The following is a 20,261-nucleotide window of genomic DNA, read 5'->3' on the forward strand; positions in this document are numbered from 1 at the left end:
GCCCTTAAAATCCCTTTTAAATTGAAAAAAACCAAAATCCAAATAATTATTAACTTGGGCAAACAATAAATTTAAAATTCCCTTTAAAAAATCATCATTTACGCCCCAAAAGTTTTTGTTTCTGGGAAAAATGTTTTACTAAAAGGTACATTTTTTATAATGTTTTACTGTTAAAAAAATTTACTTTTTTCTTTTTTTTTCCCGCTATAAATTTTTTCCCGGGAAAATTTAAATTTTTCCCCAAAAATAATATAAAAATTTTTTATAGGTTAAATGAAATTACAGTAGAATTCAACATTACATATAAAATCATATCAATATTACATATAATCCCCTTTTATTGCAGGGCAAAACAATTTACCTCCTCGATTTCTGTTTCAAGGTCACTGTCGACAGCCTTCAGCTTTTCTTTGTTCCGTCTTGACGGTGAAACTGAGCGTCTTTCTATTTGTGGTCTACAAGAAAAAAAGTTTATTTATATGCTTAATTTTTGACCCATTAGATGAATTTACTCATATCACAACCTTGCTGGCAATCAAAAATGAATTAAGGTATGCCAGTCTGCACACTAGTACAGCCTGACCAGGCTCTATACTGTTGGCAGCTCAATTTTTGTGTTCTGATACTAAGATGAAATATTCCTTAAATTCGAATGAAATATTCCTTAAGCAAAGCAAAATAAGGCATAATCATTATATAAATTCAGCATGTTTTTAACAATTTCTATAAATCAAAATGCTATAATTAAGCAACCCACAGTAAAGAGTCAGAACAGTTGGCTTGGCTCTTTTATTATAAGTTTGTAACACCCGAGGTTAGCCAAAATATTCTTTCCTGTTTCTGTGCCATATGATGGCACATAGTAAAACCAAACCAAACAAACAAATTGTAAAGCATTCCTATAAATGTTAAGCAGCCTTACAGCTAAGTCAGTAGCACAAGGTAACAGGGTCTAAGGTTTGAGCTCTAATCAAGCTGCACATTTCTCTCATCATCATTGCTACTATACAATTTTTTTTTTGTAGCTGGGTTTAACGTCGCACCAACACAGTAAAGGACATATTGTGGCTTTCCAGCTTTACTGGTAGAGGAAGTCAAGATGTCAGGTGAGTAACTATACATAAACATAAAAGCAAACATACGTGTTTCTTTTTGATGTGAGGGTTTCTAGACTTTCCAGCGCTTTATCACGTTCATTTTGTAACTGCTTTGCCCTCCTCATAGCTTGGTCGCGTTCCTCTAAAGCTTTAGCATTTTCTCGTAATACTGCATCTCGCTCCTTTAATGCCAACTCAAAGCCAAGTTGTAACGCCTGCGTAGGTTTCTTTTCATCTGAATCTAAATTCATAAATTAATATATTTTAAAGCAAGGTATAGGCCATTTTCCAACAGCCATTAGGGACATGGTTGAGTGTCCGTCTTGAAACCAAGAGGTTAAGGGTTCAAATCCTGGTCAGTGCCTGAGGATTTTTCAGGTCTACAATAGTTTTTACAAATAGAATTTTAAACTAAGGGTGTCGAATCATGATAACTGATTGTACAGCCACTTATACACATTAGCTAATCTTCATCAACTCTGAAAAAGCTTACTTGTTTAAAATGTGTAAAGACCACAGACCATATATACATGTTAGAATATTGAACAATAATCAGCTGGCTATTATAGTCCTATAATTATTTTGTTGCTTAGAGATATTTCAATTTCTTGGCTTGACAATCATAAACTGTAACATTGCCTGTAACATCTGATATATTGGACTACAAGCTTCTGGTATTGTTGTTGGTGGTGGTGGTAGTAGTTTTCACTCTGGATCACGCCTTTTCACAGCAGAAATTAAGCCTCATTGAATTTACCAGAGCATAGCAGGGCAGGCTGTCAAGCAGTAAACCAGTACTAGTTGTCTTCATACTTGCAATGAATTGATAGCAATAGTACATGCCTGAGTAGAGGTTTGCGAATGAACATAGAAAGGATTTCATGATCAATCCCAACAAAAGAGACCTTAAGCATCGTCCAGGAATAGAACTCTGATTGACCGACTCACAGTCAAATGCTCTACCTATTGATCTAACCGTAACAGTATTGTTATTTTGTACATATTGTACCTGGACTAGTGAATAGTCTATTCACAACACAGGTAGGTATGAATATTAAACATGAATCAGTAGGCTAGGGCCTATCAGTGTTATTATTTTATAAAGACCATAATATGAAAAATATACCTGGACTGGCATCTAATAAAAATCTTGTCAATAAATGCGGGGCACACTCTTCTAAAACAGCACAGAATTCATGAAAAAATCGTGAACCCTTTTCTGACAAAATGTCCATAAAAATTTCTCCTTTTTGTTTTTGATCGCCACATTCTAAAATAACTTCCTCTTCCTTTTTATTTAAAGCTCCTCTCTGTGTAAGTTTTGAAACAATACGATTGATGTCAATGTCTTTACTAAACGCTGTCTTATGTTTTTGTAATAGTCGACCAACTTTCGAAGTTTTGGTCGCCATTTTGATTGCAAGTTCGAAAGTATCAACAGGTGCTACTTTGATTTCCGTAATTAAATTAACAGTTTCAGAATGTCTTTTTGAAATATATTGGTTATAAATCACAAAATATTACTTATTTCACGTAAAGCAATTTAATCAATTAGTTTGTAAAACGGCTTATTTAAGAAAATGTCTGTTTTGTTTCCGACTGTTATAGTTTCCGTAAAATCCTTTAGGTGTTTCAAATTACTACGACGCTTAAAAAGCGACACCTGGTGTTTACTATTTTGAAAGTGAAAGCACGTTGATTTGTTTTCGTCACGTGAACATTCCAGGTGTGCAAACTTTAAAATGAAAGTGAAAGTAAAAACACGGCTGCAGTTGTGATTTGTTGCCATTTTATCAACAATAATACATTCTTCTGGTTATCCGCGAATCTAGACAAGTTTTAGCCTATTAAAATTCCTTCTTGGCAACAGTACTACTACAAGGCTAAAACAGAAAGATACACGTCAGTAGGCATGCACTGTTACACACCAAACAAATTTTTTTGTTCCTTGAGTACGAAAATTTCCTTATTGGTTAGAACCAGGAAAAATGTAAAATCGATGTTCAATAACGATAATTAATGTGTCAAGCATGCGCTTAAGGGTCAGTGCTAAATCCATTTCAAATATCGTTTTCATTCATAATTCTTTCATTCATTCATTATCATTCATCCATTCATTCAGTTCATATATATTTTTTCAAGAACCTGGTTTAGGCAGGTACGTATATTAATATACGTACCTGGTTTAGGTATGCCTAAGGTGAGAAGTGCATAAAAGTCTAAACAGTCCGTATTTATAACCCAGATATAGATACACAACTCGAAAAACACCATCTCGTGCACAACTGACCATTACCTTCAATACCGTAAACTATGTTCGTTTCGTGATGACAAGTTTATATTTCAAGCTATAATTTAAGTTACGAAACGCTGAAATTATTAAAACTAATATTTAGTCTATCAATCTATTTACATGTAGATAATAATTATCAGGTAATTTTGAAGACGTTTCCCAATTTCATAAAAAATTAAAATACTTTGAGGAAAATTTTGTAAATTCCGTTAAAACTGGCCTTTGTTGTTGTTGTTCAAAATGTCACAAGTTTGAAATAAATAAATGGAAATCTGTAATACACAAAGACAGCGATTCAACCCATTGTGTCTTTTCTTGAACATGTTTCAGGTGCACAAACTAGCTCTGTCGTAGACAACTGCTGCTGGTACATGTACAGAAACATAATTCTGAGGATGCTGACCACGACAGAAACGCTCTTAAAGTGGTTGAAACATTTGAAGCAAATATAGTCTTACAATTTTATTGACCTGTTAATTGTTAAAACATTATAGCATCCTTTTAAATATCCCATCCCACTTCGGTTTTGTCTGTGTAATCTACGAGAATTAATATGGAATAAGCTTATGTTTTTGAATTCACACTAGCCTAATGTTCATGTTTAAGTCATTACCACAGACGCAATAGCACAGCCGGTTAAGTGATACATTTATGTAAGAGAGATCTATAATTGTTTAAACCTTATTGTTGCCATTGTTTTTTCTCTTTCTTTATTTTTCCAGAATGTTTAAATGGAAATGGCAGAGTATGGTGGCCGGTAGCGCCAATTTTAAAGCCGCGAGAAATTTTGCTGCCAGTTTATAACATCTCGCGGGCAATTTTTTAATCAACACAATTTTATGTCGAAATTGTATAAATTGTCGCGGCTTATATAAACTCTCGAGTTTTTCTGCCACACTTCTAGTTTTATGAAGAAATCCGCGACGTTTCCTGTCTATATAGTAGACTAAGCCACACAAATATATGCCTACTTTAGGTCGATATTTTGTTTTGATGCATACTTTGTAAAAATCGAGTTTGAGCACTAAACTCGCAAAAAGTCGCGGCTGAATATTGCTATTACTCGCCACGATATTTTATGAGACAGTAACTATTTTTCAGGAACAAAAAGTCGCTGCTTAGAGTTTTTCCCCTAGACTTTTGTAGAATTTCTAAAACATTTGCAAAAAAAATACTTTCTGCATGTTCCTCGACTTTTTATAGACAAACGAGAGTCAAACCATGGACGGTACCGGCCACTGAAGTCAAAATGTTCCTTGCTGTTTCCAACAGCTATTATAAAATATCAGGTGTATACGTTCCCAGCAACTTTGTGTACGATTTTGGTAGAAAATCTGGCGGGTCAGTAAGTTGCTTGCGGCATTTTATGATAAAACGATACAATTTCTCGCTGGTTTGAAATGGCCGCAATCGGCCACCATAGCAGAGTGCTTGCAAAAATGTAAACGCGGATGTGAAGGAACTTGGAATAATTGTTTTGTCTCGTTTCGTTTTTGCATTTAACCTAATTAAAATTACATTTATTGATTTTAATCTGACTGAATATTAGATATTAAGTCTAAAACTATGTTATTGTTGTTTAAATAGGTTTTGCACTTATTTTGGTAAAGTCTTTTTTATATAAATTTTGAATTTAAATTAAATATACTGCTGGCTTAACAAACTTTAAGATTGTATCTTGATTTCCCTGAATTGATAATGGATAGTTCCAAAAATGGACGCTGGAAAGTTCATTTACGAAAGGTTGTTGATCTGATCATACTCTTTATTTAAGTACTGGTAAAATCTAGTAAAAATCTAAACAGTACTGGTAAAATCTTGTGAAAATGTAAAGAGTACTGGTGAAATCTAGTAAAAATTTAAAGAGTACTGGTAAATTCGTGTAAAAATCTAAGGGTACGGGTAAAGTCTTGTAAAAATCTAAAAAGTACTTGTAAAGTCTTGTAAAACTCTAAAGAGTACTGGTAAAGTCTTGTAAAAATCTAAAAAATACTGGTAAAATCTTGTGAAAATGTAAAGAGTAGGCCTACTGGTGAAATCTAGTAAAGATCTAAAGGGTAGTGGTAAAGTCTTGTAAAAATCTAAAGAGTACGGGTAAAGTCTTGTAAAAATCTAAAGAGTACGGGTAAAGTCTTGTAAAAATCTAAAGAGTACTGGTAAATTCGTGTAAAAATCTAAAGAGTACTGTTAAAATATTGTAAAAATCTAAACAGTACTGGTAAAATCGTGTAAAAATCTAAAGAGTATTCTATATTGGTGCTTGCAAATGAATCGTTGCAGCCTTTAGAAGTCAAAGATCTGAGTCTGTCCATAAAGTCAAGCGGCCATGATCAGCCCAAGTTTTTAAATTATCCATATGTAATTGACATTAAAGTTTTAATGTGTCGGTCATTGCATTGATTAAAAGATGCAGACGTAAAGAAGTAGAGGAAAGAAACAAGCAACGTATATCCAGATTCCTTATATTTCGATATATAATTTCCATAAAATGTTATAATAAGTTAAAATGTTACAATGAGTACCAAAAAAAAAAAAAGAAAGTTAGCGACTGAATTTGTGTAATGGATCTGTCAAAGCAGTCAATTCAAAGTTTAAGGGATTTTTAGTTTGGCAAAAAAAAAAAAAAAAAAAAAACAAAAAAAAAAAACAATTGTGGTTATTTTTTTTTTAAATACAAGGTTCACATACTTCATCCTTTTTAATCATAGATCTGATTGATGATTGAAAATATTTCAAATAACAGTTTACTATTCATTTAAGGAATCAAGATTGCTGTAAGGGAGAGAACTCTATGAGAGAGTTAAATGTAAACAGTGTAGTATTTTGACTTCCACACAAAATTCACTATAATTATACCAACAATTGTCAACAAAGCAAAAGGAGCCAAGATGATTCATCTATATGACAAATGAGGATTTTTTTTGGAAACTATTAGAAGATACCAAAAAAATTAAAATATTTATTTATTGTTTCTTAAATTACTTACTATGGTGTTGGTTTCACGCCTATGTGCGTTACTTTTGCACAACCTCTGCGTTTCTTTTCCATAAAATTCTGTTACTTTTGCACCATTCCTGCATTATTTTTTTTACATTCCTGCGTTATGGGATATACACGATGATTACAAACGTACTATAAACAACTTTTACTAGAATAGACGCTAAGTATCCCAACGTCTTGTCAGGTACTAAGCTATTTGATATATATAGTCATATTATTTCTATGATTTAGCAGACAACAATTTTAGCAGACGACAAATTTCCCAGCATGCAATGTGTTACAGCAGCAATTTTATACAGTTTCCACAATCACTTCAACACTGTATAGGGCAAGTATCTAGCTTTACTGGAGAAGGAAGACCTCAAATGCCCCCCTTGTGTTTTACAGACACAAACTGGCACTTTGTGGTTGCCTGCATCTCAACCCAGCGATCGTGGGTTTGAGCCCTAATCAGCCATATTTCCTCATATGAAATCAAATTTGATTGAGTTCCAGTAACCTCTATAAAGGTAACTGTTGCAATAACTTGTTTTATAATCGAGCTAGCCTCAGCTTAAATTTTCTTCTGTTTTTTTTTTCCAAAAAACTAAAACAACACATTTTTTTGTATTGAAATGTTAGTAGTTTATTATATCAAAACATAACGTAGATTTAAAGCATACATTAAAGGGATTTTAAACTTTGTACAATATTTCTTATTTACATTAAACAAATGCATACAACAAATATAATAATAATAAAAATAGATAAAAACATGGTGTAACATTTCTATACATAGATCAGTCAGTTAAAATTAATTTGCATAAAATATATTTTATACAAATAGTAAAAGTTTAGACAAAAACAAAATCTGCCTGTCAAAGAGAATAGCCAGCTATAAGTAACGCAAAGAAGCTTACGGAAATAAATACAAAGCCTATTTGTAAAAAGTAATTTATTTTCCCCCCAGTGTTTTTATATTTTGAGGGGGATAAATCCCCTTTTCCATTAAGCTGTTTAACCTGTTCACAAATCAGCTTACCTGGTAGTGGAACAAATCAGATGCCCCTATATTCATTTTTTATAGGGCACAAGCTGGCACCAAAGCAGATCCAGGGACCTTTCATAAGCTAGCTAGATAGTCAAGTCGCATGGAATAATTTTTAAGTCCCTAGTGGGATTCGAACCTACAGCAGTGAGAGGCCCAATGGTTAAAACACAGTTTCAATTTTAAAGTAAATCTAATTAAAGTTAAGCTAAGAAACAACCTAAAATGTCGATTTACTTAAAATTTAAATGATGTGATTTGTAAAACAAAATAAAGTAAGGTAATGTAAGGTAAAGTAAGATAAGATTGGTTTGGTCAGTGAAAAAGAGCGGGAGAGTTTAACCTCTCAAAAAGTCTAGGGGGGAAATATACATTAGATATTATGAATATTGTAAAACAATGTACATACATTTTGTATTACATGAGGTACAGAAAAGCAAATATAATATATATTTATACACAGGAAGGAAGCCTGCCTTCAACAAAAACACTTCCCATCATACAAAGGTATAATAATATATCAACCCATACCTCCCTAAATATCTTAAATGGACTTATCCTTCTTTAAATCTGGACTTAACCATTCTATCATTTTCAGGGAAAATTTCACAATAAATACTGACTATAAATAGCGGACAGAGTAGACCATGATCATGACGGCACAGTTTTAACCAGGCTACCGGCTGATCTTGGTCTGTACCGGTCACATGGTACGTTAGAGTTGGTTCCAGCAGACTGGCCTATGAAAGGGTTCAAGTATCAGAAGTTTTGTTCCTTCAATGTGACTTACTGCCGTGATCCGGCGTGAAAACTACCATCACCCAAGTATTTTGTTTTTTAAAAATTAAACGGAAAAAATCTGACAGAATCTTAAAGACATTTTCCAAGAAGAAGAAAAATCAAAACAATTTTTCCAATCACAATGTTGAAGGATTTCTCAAAGAATTTGTGTTCATACAAAGTAAAGGGAAAGATGGTCTAGTGGTTAATCTAGGTGTTTGACTCTCAATCTTGGGTCATTCAAATACAGAAACGCCTTATTGTATTGCCCAATTATTAAAGTTCAGAGCAAGAAAAAAGAACAACAGCAACACATCCAAAGCCAAACAGAATTGCTATACAATTCAATTATATAAATAAATGATATAAATCTAATTTATACATGTATTAATAAATGTCGGCTTAACATAGATTTTTTTAAATAATTTATTTCTTAATATCTTTTACTTCTAATATCAAAGGAATACCTGAGCTGCTGACAGGATCACAATTTTTTTTACTTATTCCAATTTTTTTTTATCAACAGTGACATAAAAATACAATTTTTATTACAACTTTTGACATAAAAGTATGTACATACACACATATTCACATGTTGTTCATCCCTAAATTCGAATACATTTTACATGTAACAACTCCCCTAACCTTACCCTCTCCTTCCCACTACCCACAATGCTACAACATTAAATGAAGGTCACATGCCCCATAACTACATTTCGGACATTAGACAATTCAATATAGGTCAAACATATATCAAACGTCTAATTTATGACAAGTTTTACAGCAACAGGTAAACCCCCACCCTACCCCCATATAAATATAAGTCCCCACTTCCCGCCCTATTTTAGACATTCTTCCATATGAACTACTAGTAATAGGAAAAATCTCCCATTTCAGACATCAAGTGTGCTTGAACAACTACATTTTCTTTAGAGCAAATGGGGAAGCATGAAATCATTGCTAAACAATTAATATTCATCTTAAAATAGTAACATATATTTTGTGAAGGAATTTCATGCCGGTTGAAAAACAGACATTCTAGCAACTCCATTCTGAATCAGCCATGATTCAGAAAATCATAATGTTACAATTTATAAATGTTATATTGATATTTCATTAGATATATATTAGATATATCCTTAAATATCTCTAACAAAGCTAAGCATATAAGCATAGAAACAAGTGCACAGAGAAACAAAGCCACACTACATAGGTCAAGATAATAACACTACTGGTTTAGAAAATAATACCATTAACACACAAGGCCCATAAAATTAAACTTTAGGCCGGAAAATAACACCAAAAGCTGCAAAAATAACACATATGACTGGGAAAATAACATCATAAACTGGGAAAACATCATTGGCCAGAAAATAACACCAGAGGGCATAGGCCAAAATAACATCATTTGGAAGTAAAAAGAACACCATAGGTTCAGAAAATAACATCATAAGCTTGGAAATAACACCTTAGGCTAGGAAAAATAACACCATAGGTTCAGAAAAGAAAATAACACCATAGGCTAGGAAAATAGCATCATAAGTTTAGAAATTAACACCATAGGCTAGGAAAATAACACCATAGGTTGAAAAAATAACACCAAAGGCTAGGAAAAATAACAGCACAAGTTCAGAAAATAACACCAAATGCTAGGAAAATAACACCATAAGTTCTGAAATTTACACATAAGCTCGGAAAATAACATCATAAGAGCAGACAATAAACACCATAGGCTAGGAAAGTAACACCAGAAGTTCAGAAAATAATAACATAAAATCCATAATAAACCCAGTAAATATTTACATATACATCAAGTGTGTAAGATTATTTGGTTATGTTCCATTTTAAAAATGGTATTTTTTAACATATTGTCAATACTTACGGTAAAATATATATATATATATATAACAAATTGTGCACAAAATACGGGAAGAAATAAAATACAATGATAAAACGATATTGCACTACAACAGTAACTAACATAATGTATTCAGCAGATTCAAGTATCACATTTTTGTACTTTTTCTTTAAAACTTCCATACATCAGTTTTACAGGGAAAATATGGCCACTGTTGACATAACCGGACAGTATTTACTCATGCATAAGTCGCTTTTTCTAACATCAAATTGAGAATGTAATTTTATACACCCCGTCTTATAAATGGATCACAAAAGTCCACACAAAAACATGAAACAAGAGTCAAAGCAAAATAGTGCTAAATCTAATGTGAAACATACACTCCTGACTTTATAAACGATCTGCCTTATAAGAAGCATGAAAAACATACACTTATAAATTATCTGCCTTATAAGAAGTATATTTTGTATTTTTTCTGGTGATAAAATGGATAACAATGACTTTTTACACAAAAACCGCCACTGGTCACAAAGTGTATGGCCATTTGAAATCATATTTGTTTATCAAAATATAAAATTACATCATTTAATTTCAATGCAAGTAAATACATGTAGAAGGTAAAAACCATAATGTAATAATTATTGTCATTAAAGAACACACACATTGCTTTTCAGTAATAGAGAAAATACATGTACATGCACTTTACAAATTCTGATATAAACCTCAAATACTAAAATCTAATCAATGGACTGACGTTCAATACTCAATTGATCCATGTGAAAAAATCAAAAACTGAAAAACACTTGGTTCTTTATTTGCATAAACCTTTTCAGGGTTAACATATCTCATATAAATGAAATTATGAAAGAATGAAATCTATGAGCATACAACCTTTTATCAGACTGCTGAAGTGAATTTTAACTCAATGAAAAAAGAAATGAACAGTTTTAGAGTAAAACAAAACAATGTCATTATTCAACGTACTGTATTTACCTAATAATCAGACAGGTTCTGAATTTTATGTTAAAAAATTGAAAAATTAAAGTATCTCATACCAGATGATCATTTTTGCAGCTAATTTTATTTATTTTTTGTTCCACCTATAATAAGACTACATTTATGGCATAGTTTTTGCATTAAATCATAAAGAATAAAACCTTGTCAATTATACAAGTAAATACAGTAGGCTATATTAATAAAAATACAAAAAAATCACCCTTTTAGACCTTAATTTGTCAAATATTGTCATGGTATTAAATAGTTGAGCATGAGTACTATTACTCTGGCATCAAGATTATTCATTGCAAAAAATAGAGACCAGTCTATCAATGCAGCTTTCCCATTGGTTGGTTTTAAATATGCATTTGAAAAAACAGCCAATCAGATAAGAGGAAATGCTGAATTGTGACTGGTCTTCAATTGATAACAATATGCCTAGTTAGTACACCAAAATTATTTTATGAATAATTAGAAAAAGAGATAAAGTTATCGACAGACAGTTTTAAGCAAATTTTACAGTCTCTGCAAAATTTTGAAAAATTAAACACAAGGGGGATACAAAGCGAAATCCTATTTCTAATCTTATATTAGACTATAAAAGGATAAAATATAGGACAAAAATATTTCTAAAACAATGACTCAATAAAAACAAGAAGTTATCAACTTAACAAAAGCATAAAAATTCCTAATAAGACAATGTAAAATTATGCACCCAAAAAATGAAAAAAATTGAAACATGGTTGGTCTTGATAAAATATGTAAATATATCAAAAGAAATGATAAAACATAAATTGGTCAAAACATTGCTCCAATGTTTTAATGAAACGCAACTGATTCTTTTTAAATGGTGACATTTTAATTGAAATTTCCTACAGCTGTGTTAATAAAAAATAATGAACATAATCACATTAAGCTAAATGCATTCATACTTTTACTTTCTTATAATATGTCATTTCTCTTTCAACATAGATTGTACTACACATCTCATCGTATCACAAAAAAAAAATCAAAAATATGACTTAGAGCAAACTACTGCAGATTTGTAGTAAAAAAAATAGACCGCGTCTTATAGATGGTCCGTCCTATAGACAAGTAAATATATCACTATAAACTTTATGATGAAAAATAAATATAAATTAAAAGTAATCTAGAAAAGCCTAAAAAGATACATTAATTATCTTTTTCAAAACTATTTAAAGGTTATCTTAAGATAATTTAAAACTAATTTTCTATTAAGAAATCATTCAAATGTTATTAAAAACTAATAGTAAGAAATGAACTAGCGGATAGGTAAAAAAAAAAATAAATCCAATGAAAAATGTATCATACTATATATAATCATATACAGATATAGGTGATTTTTATAGAAATTTTGATGACATGATTCGTTTAAGAATAATTTAATATATAAAATAAAAACTCTATTTAATATATACATCAACATGTATAAGACAAAGGGTCTTTCAAAAATGTAATAAACTTAGTTTACTTCAATAAAACATTCATAAAAATTAGAAAAAAAATCTTAAAAGAAAAATGTGTCCCACCCCCTCCCCACTTGTTAATAACACCTACCTATCTATCAATAATAAATGAATGTCAAGTTTATTTAATATTCATAAAAGTTCATGAATATTTATGTATATGACATAAATGTTAATATATATGTATATGGCATAAATGTTCATGAATATTTATCAATATGGCATAAATGTTCATGAATATTTATCAATATGGCATAAATGTTCATGAATATATCTATTAACATATACTTTGTCTTTGTCCCTCCCTCGTCATAACTCCCTTATCTATTTATCAATAATAAATACATGTCTGAAAATATACTAAGCTTACTGAATATTCATAAAAATTCAAGAATATGTTTAAATGTTCATGAATATTCAACAACATGTACTTTGCCATAGCCAATGTTACAGACAAGATTTTGTAATGTTGACAAAGTCAGGCAGATTAAAGTTATTATGCTTATTCACTTAAAAGGGTGTAAAGCTATAAATTAATGTAACAGACATTACAATGTAAAAATACTGTAAAATTACATAGCATAGTTTTCATACTCTTGTGATAATGTCTTAAATATAGTTTTAAAGGTGCTTAAATAATTTAATACACCAGAAGTTAAGAAACATAATTCTTTCCAAAAATGTGCTTCTGTATAATTCTTATTACAATACGATTATTTTACTGACTGCAGACAGTTCAATACTACTGCTGATAACCAAGAGTCCAATATGACTGCAGGTTACCAACAATCCAATATAGCTGCTGGTTACCAACAGTCCAATATAACTGCTTGTTACCAAGAGTCTAATATGGCTGCTGGTTACAAACAGTCCAATATTGCTGCTGGTTACCAACAGTCCAATATAACTGCTGATTACCAAAAGTCCAATATGACTGCTGGTTAAAACAGTCCAATATGGTTGCTGGTTACCAACAACCCAATATAGCAACCAATAACCAACAATCCAATATAGCTACTGATTACCAACAGTCCAATATGACTTTTCATTACTGACAGTCCAATATTGCTTTGTACCCTTTAATACACATATACACAGAGAAAATCTTAATATTAATATTTTAAATATATCCATAATTTATTGTAGCACTTCATAATAAAACATCTGTTACTTTCGGACAAAATTACTCATATACCCAAGATCTACATAGATATAGCGTTTCATAATATTTCTTTTATTACATATTGTATATAATTCTAAAGCACATTCACATGGGGCAGCTATTTCTCAACTTCAACATAACAAAATACTTTAATGTTGGCATTAGACATTGCAACAAATATAACGCAAGTTTACGAATTCATACAACCCTGTTCTTGCTGCAAAAATGTGAGGAAATAGTCGAGAAGCTATCCACCAAATTTTGACAGAAATTATCCCCCCTTTTTTCATTAAAAAAACACCTAACTATAGCACCCTAAGCATGACTTATTCATTTCATTTTAGTTGTGTCAATTTTGTTCTTATGTAAATAACAAACAACTCTTCATTTGTTCTGATGGCACGCATCACCCAGACAGAGTCTAAACTTTCATTGTCACTTCACAAAGTTTGGTGTTTCTGTAGTATCTCTGTATATACACAGTTACTTCCCTTTTATAACAAAACTTGGCTATAGCCAGTTCTCTCCCTTGGGTGTTTCTTGTAGTTTTTTCACTATATACACAAAGTTACCTCCCTTTGTAACAAAAAATGCGGGCTATGACCAGTTTTCTCCTCTTGGTGGTTTAGCCACTAAGTCTTTCAATTGTTTATGAAGGTCACTAAAGATTATTCGCGTAGACGGGTTGCCATCCCAACATTTTAACATTAACTGATATAAACTGTCTGGACAACTGGCTGGAGCCTGCATCCTGTACCCTGGAATAGTAAAACCATATAAAATTATATTTATAAACATCGTAACAACCATATAACAGGATTACATTTATATAATACATGTACATAATAAAAACTACAAAATTATGGTGGCTGATTTGTGCAATTCATGTTTTCACCCCCCGAGACCCCACCCTGAGACCCAGCCAAGGGAAAAGTCTGGAGCGAAACACGCTTCTTAGCAATGGCGCGTGGCGAAGTTTAATTAATTAATTAGGCAGAAGTGCAGAACAAAGGCGCGGAACGGGAACACACTAATAAGCAGGGGTGTGGGGCAAAGTTTAATAGATAAATCTCTTTGTCCTGATTCCCCGCTTATTGCATGTTTTAGCTTTAGCTCAGCATCCCCGCCTTTTTATTTCTTAAATCTTGCTCCGCACCCCCCCCCCCCCGCCGAGGCGAGGTGTTATCAATTAAACTTCCTTTCAGGCCCCTGCCATTTTAACTTGTTAATTTTCGACTTTTTACTTGGCACAAATCAGCCACACACGTCACAAAGCTTTGGGTGGACAAGTGGGCCATAAGAAGTGTGACAAGCAAGTTGGTCCCTATACTTATTTTCGTCTGGCATTTTTTACCTCTATGTGTGACCTTGATCTTGGTTGCAGGGACCTGAATTTTATGTGTGACACTTAGCCTCACAATGATGAAAATTTGTGCCAAGTTATATTAATATTCCTCAATGCATGGAGAAGCTTTGATCCATACAAGCATTTTTCAATGACCTCTGAGTGTGACCTCGACCATTTTCCTTGTTCATGTGAGGGACACAGCTTTTCATAGTGGTGAACATTTCAATGAAATTTAAAAACAAGAGGGCCATGATGGCCCTGAGGAGGGCCATGATGGCCCTGAGGTCGCTCACCTTTATATAGGCCCCCCAACCCCCACACCCCCCAACGTTGCAGGGCCAATTTAACCCAAGGGCTTTTATTTGCACAAACTTGGTAGACACCCATAAGAAGATGTTTCATGCTAAACATCTAAGCTCTAGCTTATTGGGCTTTTGAAAGAAATTTTTTTTAAAGTTTTACTATACAAATATAGTTAAAAACAATGACACCCCTGGGGCCGGGCCAGTTTTGACCCCAGGGCTTTTATTTGAACAAACTTTGTAGACACTTACTAGAAGATGTTTCATGCTTAATATCTAAACTCTAGCTATTTGGGTTTTTTCAAAGAAGATTTTAAGTTTTTGCTATACACATATAAAGCAAATCAATGACCCCCGGGGCGGGGCCAATTTTGACCCCAGGTCTTTTATTTGAATAAACTTTGTAGACACTCACTAAAAGATGTTTCATGCTTAATATCTTAACTCTAGCTATTTGGGTTTTTTCAAAGAAGATTTTTTAAGTTTTTGCTATACACATATAAGGAAAATCAATGACCCCCTGGGGCGGTGCCAATTTTGACCCCAGGGCTTTTATTTGAACAAACTTTGTAGACACCTATTAGAACATGTTTGATGCTAAATATCTTAGCCATAGCTCTTTGAGTTCTTTAAAAGAAGATTTTGTAAGTTTTTACTATATGCATATAGGGAAAATCAATGACCCCCCGGGGCGGGGCCAATTTTGACCCCAGGGCTTTTATTTGAATAAACTTGGTAGACACTTATTAGAACATGTTTCATGCTAAATATCTTAGCTCTAACTCTTTTGGTTCTTTAAAAGAAGATTTTTTAAGTTTTTACTATATGCATAAAGGGAAAATCAATGACCCCGGGGCGGGGCCAATTTTGACCCCAGGGCTTTTATTTAAACAAACTTGGAAGACACCCATTAGAACATGTTTCATGCTAAATATCTTAGCTCTAGCCCTTTGGGTTCTTTAAAAGAGGATTTTTTAAGTTTTTACTATATGCATATAGGGAAAATCAATGACCCCCCCTGGGCAGAGCCAATTTTGACCCCAGGGCATTTATTTGAACAAACTTGGTAGACACTCACTAGAAGATGTTTCATGCCAAATATCTAAGCTTTAGCTCTTATGGTTTTTTACAAGGAGATATTTAAAGTTTTTTTTTTCGGTTGCCATGGCAACCAGAGTTCTGCATGGAATTAAATTCTTTGAACAATTTTTAAAGGTGACCACCAAAGGAACATTCCTGTGAAGTTTGGATGAAATTGGCTTAGTGGTTTATGAGGAGATGTCATTTAAAGTAAAAGTTTACGGCCGGACGGACGGACGCCGGACGAAAAGGGATCACAAAAGCTCACCCTGTCACTTTGTGACAGGTGAGCTAAAAAAATCTTCCATAGGTGTAGGAGATATGCTCCAGACAAAAAAGGACACAGCCCGTCTGCCAGGGACGTTCCCATAATGCATTTCAAATAGGCATACAAAAATCCTTATATTATAATTATAAACATAAAAATATAATATTCATATACATTTTACATATTAAAAACGTTTATGTTAATAATATTACATTATATATTCACATACATTTTGAAAACAAATTATATGTATCTAATGATTCTAAATTTTATGTTTTATGGCTCTTGGCCCTCATAGGAGCTCCTTTTATTTATATAACAGACTTTTTTTTACATCTAAAATTTCATGTTTAATCTTATAACATCAAGTATATGGTAAATTATAATGCACAATAGGTCAAGTTTAAAACCGCCATCCTGTAACAAAGAAGTATAAACCAAACATCCTTTAACATAAATTTTATACCTACCACCTTGTTACATCAAATTTAAACCTAGTTTACTGTTACGATAAGTTTAAACCCAACATTATGTAGACATAAAATGTAAACCTACCACCTTGTTACATCAAGTTTAAACCTACATGTAGTTTTCTGTTATAATAAGTTTAAACCCAACATCCCGTAACATAACATTGATACCAACCACCTTGTCACATCAAGTTTATGTTGACCAATAATTGACAGCGAAAATATTTTTAAGATAATACTAGCATATAGAAATTTATTTAAATATAAATAGACTGCCTGCCCACTTCAGTCATCAAATTTAGCACTGGCCCCGTGGCCCATGGCCAGTGAAAATTAGTTCGGGCCAGTGTAAATTTTAAGAAAATTTAGTTAAATATATAGTACAAAAAATTCAAAACTGATATTCGGGCCAGTAAATTCAAATTCTTAAATTCAATGACTGCCACTTATTTTATTAATACAATGTTACTGGTATATTCTGAAAGATATTTTAATATAGAATTTTTAAGGCAAGTCACATGACTTATTGATTACACCGATTCTTAGCAAGCAACCAGTACAAACAAAGATCAGATGATCTGTCCATACCAATTGAGAATGGTCTGCACTATTCGCAATCCAATAGGTGCTTATTTTAAAATTTCCAGTAAAAATGATGACTGTTTTTGTCGAGAATGGCAACTTAACAGTTAATATAATCTATTTGGTATAAAATATAAAATGTGGTAAATGTTAAAATCAAACATGATTAGCTGGTTTAATACAAGCATTTGTTATAAGCAGAATAAAATCCGCTACAGCTTAATTATTTATAGAAAATGGTTAAGAACTGGTTAAAACCGGTTAATCATTAAAGAAGGGTATACAATATATCAGTCAATTATAATCCTGGCTCCCCAAACCCATGGGAAAAAGTGGGGACTTTGACTTTTGGATAATCAAACACTTTGTGAACACACCACCTTGTCAGGACAGTCAAAATACATGTTTTGTTTGTTTGTTTCATTTTACGCCTTTTTCCGACAGTATTTCAGTCATATAGGCAGGTAGTTTCCTAACCATCGTTCCTGGAGAGTTACACCAGTACTAGACTACCTTCCTCCGCGCTAAACTACCAAAGCATCTCCCGGGGATCGAACCCACACCAGAGAGGTGACTGGATTAGAAGTCATCAACTCTAACCCCTCGGCCACGGAGGCGGTCTCAAAATACATGTAGTTCAATCCAACTAAATGCCCTACATTGCCATTTTTTTTACATTTTTTTTAACTTTATGTCAAATCCCTTTTTGGCACCTAGATAAAACGCTTGACAGTCACACTGGATGGCTATTTCCTGGTTTTCCTTAACAGGAAATTGCAAGAGTAGGGATCTAGAAAGCAAAAGGAGAATCTCACATATGGTGGGCTTGGAACCCATGACTTCTGTATAAGGATTCCAATGCTGTTCCCCTATGCCAATCTGTCTACTGCATATTTTTTAAATCAAAACAAAATCATTGTGTTGTCCTGACAGTGCAGGACAAACTAAAGGGGCAAAGTCACCACATTGTCCCAACAGTGCGGGACAAACTTAAAGTACAAAGTTGATCATTGTCCCCAATCTCCCCCAAGGGGTGCGGTAACTGGGTGGGAGGAGTTACAAATCCCCCAAGGGGTGCGGTAACTGGGGGGGGGTAACTTAGTTACAACTGACTGGTGCGTTATAAAAGGTAAAGAGTGACAAGCTTGTTATAAGAAAACCTGTAAGGAGTGGTGAAGAAATAAAATAAGTCCCGTTTTATTAGGTGGAGAATGTATACATGAAGTGTTAAATGAGTAAATACTATGATTATATAGGCGGTGAAATAACATTTCTATACGCAACTTTATATTTGTATGTACTATAATAAATAAAGTGCTAGGAGTAGCTGGCTGTGCACACGCGGACCGACAAACCTGTATCTACTTGTTCCCTAGTTTCCGTGTTATTCATGCCAGGGTAAGGTGTTTTCCCGTCGGAAAAGATTTCCCACATGAGAATTCCGAAACTCCATACGTCACATGACGTGGTGTACCTGCCTACAAGATTAATACACACACAATATATATATATATATAAATAACTCTACACAGCATGCTTCGGTTACCTTGCTCCACACTCTCACGGGCTATTGCATTCGTCCATCCTGGGTACGGCGTTTGACCGTTACTAAAAATCTCCCACATCAATATACCGAAACTCCATACGTCACATGCCGTCGTATACTTTCCTAAAATAGCATTAGTAACAAAACTGTTTACATTACATATAAACAAAAACAAAAAGGAAGTATTGCTTTTTTTATTTTTGTTTGGTAAAATTTGAAATCATACCAACACTGTAACAGGTCAATGGCAACAGAATGTCTGTCAATTATTTCAGACACAAACAGGCAAATAAGTAGAACCAACCCATTATTTCAGACACAAACAGGCAAATAAGTAGAATCAACCCATTATTTCAGACACAAACAGGCAAATAAGTAGAACCAACCCTGTTCTGCAAGTAACCAGATTACTTTCCTCATATTAATCAAAAAAATCTAAAGATTTGAACCAATGACATTGACTTCAACCCCTCAACACACAACAAATTTCCACTGAATTTCGTGAAAAGAACGTGCCCAACTTCCATATTAAGGTCTGCCCATTATTAATTTTGGGGACTTCAAGATGAAAAATTAAGTTAGTCAACCACATAGTTGAGTCTGGTTAGACTGCCCTATTTCACTACCCTTTTCACATTAAGATTATTAGTATTATTTTAAAGAAAGTGGCATATATAAGTTTCTGCTGGCAACAATAAACAAACTTTTCATCATGCATAACTTAACGTACCAAAGTTAAGGGCAACAATAAACAAATTTTCATCATACCTAACTTAACGTACCAAAGTTAAGGGTAACAATAAACAAACTTTTCATTATGCGTAACTTAACGTACCAAAATTAAGGGCAACAATAAACAAACTTTCATTATGCCTAACTTAACGTACCAAAGTTAAGGGTAACAATAAACAAACTTTCATTATGCGTAACTTAACGTACCAAAGTTAAGGGTAACAATAAACAAA

General features: G+C 32.9%; 2 protein-coding genes across 2 annotated transcripts in view; both read right to left on the reverse strand.

Annotated features, from left to right (window-relative positions):
- The window catches only part of LOC132739310 (tight junction protein ZO-1-like), a 99,392-nt gene extending 96,844 nt beyond the window's left edge, over positions 1-2,548 (reverse strand). Inside the window, exons 1-3 of the mRNA XM_060726996.1 lie at positions 2,224-2,548; positions 1,143-1,338; positions 362-455 (exon numbers count right to left, since the gene is read on the reverse strand). Of these exons, the coding sequence (XP_060582979.1) occupies positions 362-455; positions 1,143-1,338; positions 2,224-2,509 (576 nt within the window). The 5' untranslated portion in view covers positions 2,510-2,548. The remainder of the gene's footprint in view (positions 1-361; positions 456-1,142; positions 1,339-2,223) is intronic.
- Positions 2,549-12,084: 9,536 nt separating this feature from the next.
- The window catches only part of LOC132739311 (tyrosine-protein kinase Fer-like), a 61,999-nt gene continuing 53,822 nt past the window's right edge, over positions 12,085-20,261 (reverse strand). Inside the window, exons 14-15 of the mRNA XM_060726997.1 lie at positions 19,297-19,419; positions 12,085-14,458 (exon numbers count right to left, since the gene is read on the reverse strand). Of these exons, the coding sequence (XP_060582980.1) occupies positions 14,298-14,458; positions 19,297-19,419 (284 nt within the window). The 3' untranslated portion in view covers positions 12,085-14,297. The remainder of the gene's footprint in view (positions 14,459-19,296; positions 19,420-20,261) is intronic.

This window comes from Ruditapes philippinarum, unplaced genomic scaffold, assembly GCF_026571515.1.
Source record: "Ruditapes philippinarum isolate M1 unplaced genomic scaffold, ASM2657151v2 ctg2649_1_1_1_1, whole genome shotgun sequence".
Taxonomy (NCBI): domain Eukaryota; kingdom Metazoa; phylum Mollusca; class Bivalvia; order Venerida; family Veneridae; genus Ruditapes; species Ruditapes philippinarum.